Source organism: Papaver somniferum, chromosome 2 (genome assembly GCF_003573695.1).
Source record: "Papaver somniferum cultivar HN1 chromosome 2, ASM357369v1, whole genome shotgun sequence".
Lineage (NCBI taxonomy): Eukaryota > Viridiplantae > Streptophyta > Magnoliopsida > Ranunculales > Papaveraceae > Papaver > Papaver somniferum.
The window spans coordinates 16,760,825-16,773,034 of record NC_039359.1 but is presented as its reverse complement, the minus strand read 5'-3'; the positions used below and the strand labels follow the sequence as shown (position 1 = coordinate 16,773,034).

Genomic DNA, 12,210 nt, shown 5'->3' with positions numbered 1-12,210 from the left:
CTTCTCCTGAGCCATGCGTTACTAGGTTTTTCCCGATTATGACGTGCGTTAGGTATTATTATTTCCTCTTGCATATATGCGAACTAGGGTGCATGCCACAATCGGATGCCTAGCCTCCCTAATTAGAGGTTTTAACTTTTATTCCCTCCTATTAAGGTCTTATTGTTGCGTTTTCTTCTACTTGTATTATATATGAAGTATTTCATTATTTTGAAGAAGAATCTTTTCATTTTCATTCATAAATTTGATCCATACAATGCCGATGTCTTCTTCTTTTTATTTATTCTCCTTCATAGCAACTACTTACTGGAAATACATCATTCTTCAAGATAATTTTCCTGCTCATAATTTTTTTTTAATGATATTATGATTGTCGCGCCGCCTATGGGTAATACTTCTTCAAATACATTTGGTTCCAAGGCTGGCCCATCTTCTGTTCCACATTCGTTCCTTCAATTTCCATCAATTCTTACATTCAATTTCCTATAACCTTCTTTATAATATATGCTCCATCCCACGCGAGAGTATTGTTTTTATTCTTTCCTTTCTGATAAGGCGGTATTTTCTGCATTCAAACTCCCCTGGTTGGAACTCCCCTTCTTTGACACGCTTTTCGTTGTCTGGATCTGATGCTGATATTTTCGCCTTTGTGCAACTTTCTTTCACTTCTTCGCCCTTACTGACAACATCCACCATCAACTTATCCTTTCTTTTACTTTCTTTAATCTCTTCTTTCCAGTTTATTCTCTTACTTGCACGCTCTTCATTTTTCTCGATATATATTTCATTGTAATTTTTCGCCTCTGTAGTATCTCCTATTATCATTCCTATCCCTTGTGGTAATGGACATTTGATGCACTGATGGAAGGTTGATGCAACTCCCAATATTCCGTGTAGCCAAGGTCGGCCTATCAAAGCATTGTAAGGAGATTAAACATCGACTACATAGAAAACCACCTTTGTAGTTATATTCTTGAGTGGTATTCACATGGTGACTTACCCTTAGGCTTGTTTGCCGAGCCATTGAACCCGTATATCTTGTAAGTCGAAGGAATTAAATCCGAGTCTTTAGTGCCCATGGTTTTGTACGCGTGATAGAATAAAATATCTACAGAACTGCCAGAATCTATAAGAATTCTATTTATCGCCCATGGATCTACATCATCTTCTTCTTCTCCATTCTTCAGCTTTGGTAAAATCTCTAGCTTAACAACCAATGGGCTGACATGCAATTCTCCGCCTCCTGGGACTTCTTCTGCAGTGAATGATATAGGTGGTTTCTGCCAATCTTGAAGTGGTGGTATTTTTTCTAAGTTGCATATTTCTCTTCCGTTATTGTCGCGCGCATAAACTCGGCTTACCACATTATCATGGAAATCCTTTATACTTCTGAATGAATGAATTATCTAATTGCACTACAAATTCTTCGTGCTTGTGCCCACTTTAATCAGATAGGTATTATCTCCCTTCTCCGTTCCTGGTGTTGGTCCTTCTGGTGGTGGAGGTAAATTTTGTTGTGGCACGTCTAGGAAATGCTTTAACTTTCCTTGATCAATCATCCTCAGTATAATTCTTTGCACATTTCGGCAATTACTGGTAGTGTGGCCGTGAAAACGATGATAAGCATAAAAGTCTCGACTCCTTTTCCCTAATGGTGGTTCTTGTCCAAGATTTGGTGGTGTCGATATTTCTTCCATTAACATCACCGCCTCCCATATCTTATCTATTGCAATTTAAGTATGACATTTTACTTCTTCATATGCCCTATAATTGCCTCCACCTGGTCCTTGATTATAGTATATTTTCTGACCTCCATATCCTTCTCCATAGTTATCAATTCTTGCAAATTTGTTATTTCCCGAATGGTTGTTATATTTCCTTTCTCTATATTCTCTATCGAACATTTCTTGATCTCTGCTATTCATTGCCACTTGCTTCTCTGTTGTTTTTGTTGTTGTTGTTTTCACTTGACTTTCCGAGGATGTGCTTGAAACCGTGTTTATTGTTTGTGGTAAGAGTCTTTCATTTCCTTCTTTTGTATTAGTAGCAGCAACAGGATATGACTCCATATCTCTTTGTTTTCCCTCAAGATCTATGTATTCCTCTTGATACTCACGCAATTCCGTCATTGTCATGGTACCTTTTGGCCTTAATATCTGTGTGTATAATAGATCAGTTGGAAAAAGAGTGTTAATGAAATCCAAGATCAAGTTTCTTTCTTCTACTTTCTCTGCCATTTCGCTGTACATGGTTCTCCAGTGCGTTGTTAAGTTGCGTAAGCTTTCATTAGTTCTTCACCTCAAGCTGAATACCTTTTCTATTCCAGGGCGTAACATGTTGTTGCTAATGTATGCTCCTAAAAATATACTCTACAAGTGATCAAAAGATCTAATAGTTCCCATTGGCAACCCATCGAACCACTTTAGAGCTTCTCCTGCTAGGCTAGCGGGAAAATATTTACACAATACCGCATCATTGTGATCCCACTGCAAAAGAGATAAGTTGTACGCCTTGATGTGTTGGATTGCACATCAAGTCCCATCGAAAATGCTAGTGAATGCTAGCAAAGTACATTTGGTTGGGATTCCCGCATATTGTATTCCTCTCACAAAAGGTGACTTTCATGCTTCTTCTATCGCCTCCTCTAGCTGCCTTCTTCCTCCATTTTTTCGAGTTGTTATCATGGCCCTCATTTCTTCTAGCTCTCTTCTTATAGTTTGATTAATGCCTTAATCTTGCTATATTGGTATTTTAAGACGCGCTTACCTTTCTCTATTATCTTGTCTATTTTGATGCACTTCCTCTTGATATTCACGCTCTGCTTCTTCCCTCATGCGTCTACGCCTTTCATTCCTGATATTAACCTATGCTTCAGCATCTCCCTCCAGATCCTCAACCTGATAATGATGTTGATTACGATGAGGTATTTGAACCCTCCCTAGCAATATTCTTCTGCCTTCTTCTACATTTTCTTCTCCATCATCATAGATGCGATGATTTTATCCCTGTGGTTCATAACGATCTTCTACGTGACGTTGTTCCATGCGATTGTGTCCGCATTGATCCTGTATGTTGTCATCTACATTAATATTTCCAACAAAGTTATTATGTAATGGTTGTTATACGCGATTATCCCTATCATTCGATTGGCTACATCTTGACGTGCTCCTGCTGGTTTTGGGCACTGAAGCCTCTCGTTTTGCTCTAGATGTTGTACGTGATCTTTGCTCCTGCAACCTATTGTTTTCTTCCCTTAATTCATCGTTCTGGCGCGTTAGATTCTCTCTTGCATCTTTTTCCCTTCTTTTTTCTTCAATCAATTGTTATCTTAGTTCTGCTATTGTCATGTTTTCTTCATTTCCTTCAACTAGTCCTTATTCTTGAGTTCTCTCTTCGTTTTCTTCCGCCGTATCTGTGTCTGTTGTATGCATACTTACATCATCATAATTGCAGCCATTATTCTCCCCTTGAACCTGTTGGATTTGGGATTAAATTTTCTGCACCTGGTTATTTCTTTCTCCCATTGCTGAAGATTCACCAATTTCACCTCATTTTCTTCTTGCAATTCACCTACTCCTCCTAGCTGAAATCACATGTTCTACTCTTGACGCAAGTCACCATCTCTGTTCCTGAAATAATATCCTCTTTTCACAAAGTATGAAATATCCTTTTTAGATTTTGAAAAATTTTAACACCAAAAATCCCTTTTTCTAAAATGACAACTCAGACTCTTCTCTTTAGATCTATAACTCATAAACTCTCCAAACTGACAAAAAATCATGATGAAATGTTTAACTTGAGTATGTAACTGACGACTATTTTGAAACTATTTTCAATCAAACTTCACAGGCATGGATCATTATCCTCTACTTCATCCAAGATGTTTCTAGCGCCAATATATAGTTGCAGGAAATCCCACAACTAACATCCAAGTAAATACTCAAGATGAATCTAAGACTGTTAGAGCATAGCTCGGTTGAGCCCACCAAGCATTGGTATGTCAAGTTTGGTTGTCATATTTTAGTGAATCAAAAATCATGTTAAGAGTCGCTTGATTATGTACTAGAGTCAACATCGTATAAGTTAGATTGAAAGTATTAGGATAATGAGACATTACAAGTATTGTGAAGACTTGAAGATGTGAAGAAGCAAGGAGCTACAACGACAACAATCATCCTTCCACTTGAGGTTAGTGATATTTGACTTGAACTGTTTCATTCCCTAACGTATCTTTCAAGTCGTGCATATTGAAAAACTTAACTGCGAAGCATATTTGAACTCTAGATAGACATAATATTAAGGAATACAATACGAGGTTTATTGCTTAACCATTAAACTTTGTAGATAAGACATCGCCATAATCATTTGAATGCTATTGTAATTATGTATGGGTATGAGGTGAGGATTTCATCCTAGGGGACAATGTTTTACATGTTTTCTAAGGAAGTAAGTTAATAAACTTGTTTGTGAACCGAAAAGGAAATTGCCAGGTGTTATTGGTTTTGTTATTCATTGCTTATCTTATGAAGAACCAATATGTGTGATTAAGTATAACCACTCACAACTTGTTTGTGTTCTTGGTAGAACTATTCAAAAAGGCCTGACTTATGTATTGGTATGACTTTTATTAGTGAAACCGATCTTAAGTAATCACCTGGGATGGTATGATCGGGTTTGTGTTTTGTCTGACCAAATTTGGGAAAGGGGAACCGATCCTAGTAAGAGGTGCGGTACATCACAAAGGTGAACCGATCCTTGTATGAGGTGCATCAAGGTTTATAGCAGAAAGGGGAGCCGATCCTATGAACATGTGCAATATGTTTTTAGGCAAAGGGGAACCGATCCTATGGGCATGTGCAACACATATAAGTTATATACCATATATATGTGGGGAACCGATCCTAGTACCTTTTCAACCGAATTATGAAAATCTAGTGTGATTATGCACAGTACTCACATGGAAGGTAGAACCGAAACTTGTTTTGGTAGAACCGTTAAACCCATGATTGTGATTGAATGTTATTTCATCAATCTCAGAGTTCTTGAAAGTCAGATGAACCAATTCTAAACTTGTTTGGAAGTGTGGAAAATCGGTTTCAAGGTTGTAAGTGTGAAAGAGAACTTACAAATTAAGGATGTGGACATACTTTGAACGCGTGCTGTGAATGTTTATTTCTTTAATTGTTCAAAGTTATTCCTTAATAGCTAAGGGAAGATAATCCCAAGATCGAAACATAAGTAAGTTAAGAATCTTTTAATTAAGGTTATTAATTTCATTTTGTAGGGAAATATAAGAATTAGTAATGTGCATTTACTAATTACATTTTCCGAGAGATTTCGATCATTATTTTTGGACAGGGCATTTCCAGGAATTATGGAAACCGAATTTGTGCTTTAATGAATATCTTGAGAATATTTTCGTATTTGGAAATTCCTTGGTGTCCAAACTTCCTTGTCCATAAATACTTGAAGTTTGCCTTTCTAGCAAACTAATCCTTCGTAACAGCAGACTTCCTCTTTGTTGTTGTTACTGGTGTAACCGCCTATTCGGAGAGGAGAGTAACCTAATTAGGCGAAATCTCTTACGGCCACTCAATTTAAAGTCTTCTTTGGGATTGAGAAGTTCTAGCGTGTATCGTTGGTGGGAAACTAGAGAATTGCGGTTTATCTTTTGTTTTCGATTGATTTGATTGACTAAGGTGGTTGAAATCTGATTGCACCTAGTTTGTTTATGCTTGAGAATCTTCTCTTCTGATATAAGATTCACTCAAACTAGTTCAGAGTTTCGACAGGGATTTTTAGACTGTTATTAGTGCTAAAAATGATCTTGTGATAATCCATTGTTAATATACTCCATTCTGTGCGTGATTGATCACAAGAGATTCAAGTGATTGTGTCCAGATTTATATTGAAGATTTAAGAAGATTTGAAGACGAAGAAGATATTGAAGATTTCTGATTTGTGGGTTCATAATCTTTGGTGTGCACATTACTTGTGTCGGTAAAAAAAGGATCCAAATCAGTTTATCCTTGTGATAGATTGGATTGATTAATTGAGTAGATCGACATCAACACAATTCTTTGGATTAAGAGTGTTGTTAGCTTAATATTAAACAATTACTTCGGTACTTGAACATAAGATATATCTAAGGACCTGACGAAGGAGTTTATGTTAAGATAAACGGAAAAGCCTTTGTCCGACTCATATCACTTGGTTGAAGAGAGTTGATACCAAACAGGTTTGTTGTTACTTTACTGTTTGGAATATGAATTAAAGGAATTGTTCCAAGTACGTGACTTATTTATAAGTTGGAGGCGTGGGAATACAGACGGAACTAGGTTCACTATAGGTTTAGTTGTTTGCTTTCAACTATACTGAAAAGGCGAGGGTACCCAAATATACCTCAAGCTAAAACTTTTCCTACCTATAAGTCCTTTCTCCGAAAGTGATTATCTATGGACAGAGTCGAGACAATACAACTAATCGGTTCACACTTCGTGTGATCATCTATGGATACGAGATCGAGACAATACAACAACGAAGTATGTTTACTTGATATAAAGGTTCGGACTTAACCAAACACAATAGGATTGCTTATCAAGTAAATAGGAATTAACGTTTATGTAATTTACTTTAATTATAATAAAACAACTATAATGCGGAAAATAAAGTTAATGACACAACAAGATTTTGTTAACGAGGAAACCGCAAATGCAGAAAAACCCCGAGACGTAGTCCAGAATTGAATACTCTCAGGATTAAGCCGCTACACAAAATTAAACTTAACTTCGACCGGATAGGGCATAAGCGGGCCCGCCGCTGGTCATCACAATGATCGCATACTCCTGCTAGGGTTCCATTAGGATGGTTAAATCATGTGGCCAACTTGTGTAGCCATGATCGTTTCTGAGACTGATTTGGATAGTCCAGATTTTCCTTAAGAAAATTAAATGCGTTCGATCGAGCTGAAAGCGTATCGATTCGAAATTCTCTCTGTCAGAGAATGATGCATCATGTATGAGTATTTCGTGCATGTCTCAAAATTGGCACTTGGAGATTCATATTACTCTGCTGAGAGTGAACACTCAGTCGTCATGTCATGCTAATAGTGAGAGCTCGGCTAGGAACAACACAGGAAACACTAAGCTAATCATGCATTAATTGATAATGTTATAAACTCACAGAATATTTGGGATTGTTGCTACATGCACCATTCTGGGTGAATCTTGTGTATTTATCGAATCGCTTCAAATAAATAAAGCGACAGGTTTTCTGCGCTCATCGCTTATCAAATGGCTTTGTCCTTTGCAGGATGTTAGCATATCAAAATTGGTCTTACAATTTTAGCCCTGAATTAAAATCCACCATCAACATTAAGTCCCATGCCTAGCATGTAATAGTTACACTATTTCGGGGTAGGCATTAGATGGTGACAAATATAAAGAAATTCACGGGAAAGGTTTCAGCGCGTGTTACCAGGATGAAGTCTGGCTCGTTCTTTGGGCGAGATGCTGATAGGTGTGATAAACACCTAGATTTATATCTATTATTTATGCTTTCTTTGCGAGTTTTCATGTAAATTATGTATCATATGTTTCCTTTTGAGTGTTTAGGTACTTTGGAGTCATTTGGAACGAAAGAATAAGAAACAAGGCAAAAGTGTCATTTCAAGTGCAACTGATGTTGGAGGCTGATTATTTCTCATTATTTGCTTTTATTTCTTCATCTCTGTCTGAAAAGCATGTCAACTTTAATGATGCAATTATTGTCTGAAAAGCATGACAACTTTAGTGATGAAAAAGGAATCAAAGAGAAAAAGTGGATATGAGAAGTAAGAGACGGCTGCTGTTGGTGAAAGAATTCAAAGAAGAACAAAAGCGTCATGACAATAAACTGGAGACCAAGAACGTTGATAGCAGGGGACCAGGAGATGACGCTGATTTTCAACAACTATGCATTCAGGGCTCAAGGCAATACAACCACATACTATATGGCCTACAAGCAGCTGTGTTGGAAGGACCAGGGGCTTAGTACTGGTGGCCTAACTTGTACCAGCTGAGGTAGAAAGGGTGTGGCTAGTTCTGAATGGAGTTCACCATCTGTGAGTCACACATGTGCATTCAAGATAGAGAAAAATTAGGTATCACTTCTCAGTTGAAACCCAAGTTGAGCTTTTCTTTTGTCACTAGTTAACGAGCAGAGATGGAGATCGAGCAAGCTTGTTGCTGCCAACCATTGGAATTTACCAGGGTTCAGAGTTCTTCTCACATCCAACAAGGAGCAGGATTAAGTGTCTTCAAATCATGGATATTTTGGCCAGAATTGCGTGGAAGGAACGAGGTTTATTGCAGTCATTGATTCAGATGCTGGATGAGGTGATTCTAGGGAAAATTCGTGAATGGGAGACGAGAAGAATTGAAGGATTTGTTGCCGTGAATTAGATGGGTCTTGGTGTTCGAATTTGTTCATGTTCTTAAGCTAAAAATCAGGGAAGAAGGCATTCATCTGGTCTGAGATTTGTGACTGATTTTGTACATCGACAAAGGGAAGAATTGAAGGGTTTGGCTATGAATTTGAAGTCAAGATAGAAATGAATTGGGGTTTTGCCGACGGTTGAGTATAAGAGATGTTCTGATGGCAGTGGAGAAGAATATTTGGTGGAAACTTCAGGAATGGGTTGCTATTGATGTTGTCTCAATGTATTTGGTTGTTGAAATGGATATGTTAGGGTTTGTTACAAACGAACCTTACAGATATGAAGAGGATGATGCAGTTCTTGAGCTGAGATGTGAAGGATGTTAGGGTTTAAGTTTCAGATGAAGAATTAGGTATTGAAAAATAATTCAAGAAGAAGATGGAGCATGACTCAGGTGGTTGAAATTCATGGGTTTGATAGGCTTGGAGAGATGGTGCAGTTTATGGAATCAGAAATGGAATAATGGGTGTGAACCAGCTTCAAGTTTACTGAATTGTGGAGGTGTAGTAAGTTACAGTTGTAGCAGTGCAAGAAGGCAGTATGAGTTCAAGTTGCTGCTGTTATTTGGTTGAATTGAATTGCAAATGGAGACGGAGGAGAAGATTAAAAAGTGGTATTCCAGTTGAATAGGAGGTGCAGAGAATGCAAGAACAAGAAGGAATTGAATGTAATGGCCTGAGCTGCTGCAATTGAAGCTGAACTGTATGCTTAGGCGAATGAATGTGGAGGATGCGAAAGGCTGGGTCAGGATCAGTTGAGGAAGGACAAGAATGGGATTTTGAACTGAAACAAGAAGCTAAGTTCTCTGCCATGGGTTGCCGGAATTGGAAGATGGTTACAAAGATTATTGGAACAGGTCGTGGCAAGATGGGTTGGTCTGTGGCATCTTTGACAAGATTTAGTTTCAGCTAGATGTGGTCTTGATGTTGCTGCCATGGATTAGCAGGAGTAGTGTTATGCTGAGAAGAAGGAAATTACAATGTTGGTATTGAACTGCAGATGAAGCTACTGTTGAGGCTCGTGGTTTGTTGCTGGGATTGATCAGTGAAGGTTAGAGTTTTCCATGGTTTGCAGTTTAGAATTGTGAGTTGTTTGAAACCAAGATAGCAGGGAATACAAATTGATACTGCTGATGTTGCAGTGGTGGTTGAGTTGAGATTACAGGCTAGTAGAAGTTGCAGAATGGTCGAGGCTGGTGTTATTTTATAAGCAGCTTCTGAAGGGAATGGAACTGGTGGAGTTAAAAGGCTAGATTACACTAGACAATAGACTGTCAGTTATCCAGGACTGACAAGCCGAATATTAATGGGCTATGGGCTTAGCTTTTTGTGGGATATGTAGGAGCAGGATTGGCTTGGCCTGGCTTGAAACTAACTTGTGGCCATGAGTATTGGAAAAGAGGAAAACTATAAAGGGCACAAACAACACAAGTATATCTTTTATCTCATCTCCGTCTCTACTTTTGTGTTCTAGGGTTTGGAAACATGATAGGTTTTCTTTTCCTTCTTTTTATGAACTCCACTCACATGTTTAGATAATTTTATCTTGGTTAAGGAATAAGTTGGAATTCCAACCATGGTTTTTATGCGATGAATTAGTTTTGTCTCCATACTTTGTTGCTTACGATTCACTACTAATATTGTTATATGATTTGGATGCATGTTTAGTCGAGTCGCGAATCAGTTGAATTAGTTTTCATCTCTATTGCTAGATTAGGATTATTATACGTAAAAGTGATAATTCATGATTGCAAGTAGCATAATTGTGAGTATTGCTTGTAGTGATACATCCTAGTAGTCACAAGTGGATCATAACATTTGTTAAATCATATTAGTGCTTTTACACGTTCGATTGCTTTGATTAGTCTTATTCCATAGAACTCAATTCTTTTAGGGAGTTAAACTTAATTGTGCTTTTACACTTTAGGTTGCTTTCTAGGAAGAATTCACCTATGCATCTTTTAATGTGGTTGTGATGAAATCAGGGAATTAGCGGGATATACTTGCGATCAAGATATCTTAGGACTCTTAATAAAGTTGAGATTAAATATCAATTCTAGTTACTGTAGAAAAGCATGTTTGTGGATGAAAACGATATCCTTGACCAATCCTTTCACATATTTGAATTGTGTGCTATATTTATTTGTTTTGCTTTTATTTTATTTTAGTATATAAAAATCAGAAAACCCCCATTGTTATTTATAGGAAACGGAAACAACTTGACAACCTAGTCCTCTCTGTGGGAACGATCCTTTCTTGCCCTTGCTATATTTTATATTTTGAGTAGTGAGAAAGTAATTTTTTTTGACGCATACGACAGCGATCAGATGCGTTTCTTCTTATTGCACGGCAGCTGCCCTCAAATATTCGATAAACATCCACTGATCGCTATCCCGCATCTGTGGCCTTTGCAAACGGCAAGTGGAGACTCCTTTTCTTCCCGGGATCTTGTTAACTTGTGAAATATAAATAAAACCCCGAGTCTTCTCCCATCGCAGAATCGTTTCTTTCCTTATCCCAGGTGTTTCCCCACGTCAATCTTCTGATTGATTATGATTTTTTTTATGTTAATACAATCATAACCTTTTCCCGCAGAATCTCATGGAGGCTGCTGGCAAGGACTACTCCGGTACCTCTCCAGAAAGAAGCTTCGAAGTCAATAAAACTGAGGATGATGATGCCTTCGAGGAGGTGATGGCTAAAATTGAGGTTCCGCTTCGCGAGGCTGATCGTGCTATACGGGGCATGTCGATTCTGCATCTGTGCATTGCTCGAGGACGCACTCAAAATCTTTTGGCTTCAATCAACAGAGAGGAAAAATGGACGTATGATGAGGCGTCACAACCACTAGTAAGCACGAGAGCTGAGAGGTTTGCAGTGCGGCTAAAGAGGCGACAGATTGAATATGAACGACCTCCGAGTGAAGATAAACATGATTACGTGATTCGCTATGGTGTGATAATCCTCGATTCTGATACCGATGAACCCGCGCGTCCAAAGGTTGTCAAGACAATCTCCCATGTTGCGTTGGTCTTTGAAGAAGATATGGAAGTTGATCCTACTGAGGGCGTTGAAGCGGAGAACGTCGCTGACTTCGCAGAAATATCCGAGAGGGAAGCTGAGGTAGATCCAAAGGAAGAAGAAGTTGCGGCGTATGACAACGGTGTTGAAGGAGACTCCGACGATGGTGAAGCCGCGGTTGATCTCCTTGATGACTAAATCTCCTTGTTGTAGATGGTGGATTTTTGATAAGGGTTAAAATCGTAAAACCATAATTATACATGCTCCTGATTCGGCAATCAGATGAGTATTGAGGCTCATGTCTCTCATTGAAGCATGAAAGCTCATGCCATAAAATCTCTGACTGAGAAGGCTGTCTCTCAGAGCATATGTAGATGTGTAGTCTCTCAGCTGAGGCAACGAAACATCTCATGAATACTGAGCAATATCAGTAATTGTTTCTTTGTAGAATCGAAAGATTGGATGGTTCCTAGACAACGTTCCTGCTAGTATAGAGCGACAACGTCTTCAGGATACAACAAGGTTTTGCCTGACTATATAAAGGAAATATGATGTTTCAACAAGCTCATGTTTCTCAATTCTGAGATAATTAATGCTCATAGACAGCATGCCTGCTAGTATAGAGCCGTCAGTTTATTATCTATAATAGTTAACTGAACATTCAACAATATTCTACGATTCTTAGTAATATTTCGTCACTTCAATTTGTGGCTC

General features: G+C 38.2%; 1 protein-coding gene across 2 annotated transcripts; it reads left to right on the top strand.

Moving 5' to 3' along the window:
• The first annotated feature begins 8,136 nt into the window (after window positions 1-8,136).
• LOC113347021 lies at window positions 8,137-11,969 on the top strand. 2 transcript variants are annotated; one of them, XM_026590593.1, is made up of 3 exons: window positions 8,137-9,906; window positions 10,796-10,996; window positions 11,071-11,966. In XM_026590593.1, the coding sequence occupies exon 3, from the start codon at window positions 11,077-11,079 to the stop codon at window positions 11,692-11,694; it is 618 nt and encodes a 205-aa protein (XP_026446378.1). In that variant the 5' UTR covers window positions 8,137-9,906; window positions 10,796-10,996; window positions 11,071-11,076; the 3' UTR covers window positions 11,695-11,966. The 2 variants fall into 2 exon arrangements, with proteins under 2 accessions (XP_026446378.1, XP_026446379.1); XM_026590594.1 differs by lacking the exon at window positions 10,796-10,996 and having other exon boundaries at window positions 11,071-11,969.
• The last annotated feature ends 241 nt before the right edge of the window (window positions 11,970-12,210 follow it).

Bases quoted from the DNA above. Each gene is read 5' to 3' on its own strand.
- LOC113347021 (XM_026590594.1), top strand. From the start codon at position 11,077: ATGGAGGCTGCTGGCAAGGACTACTCCGGTACCTCTCCAGAAAGAAGC.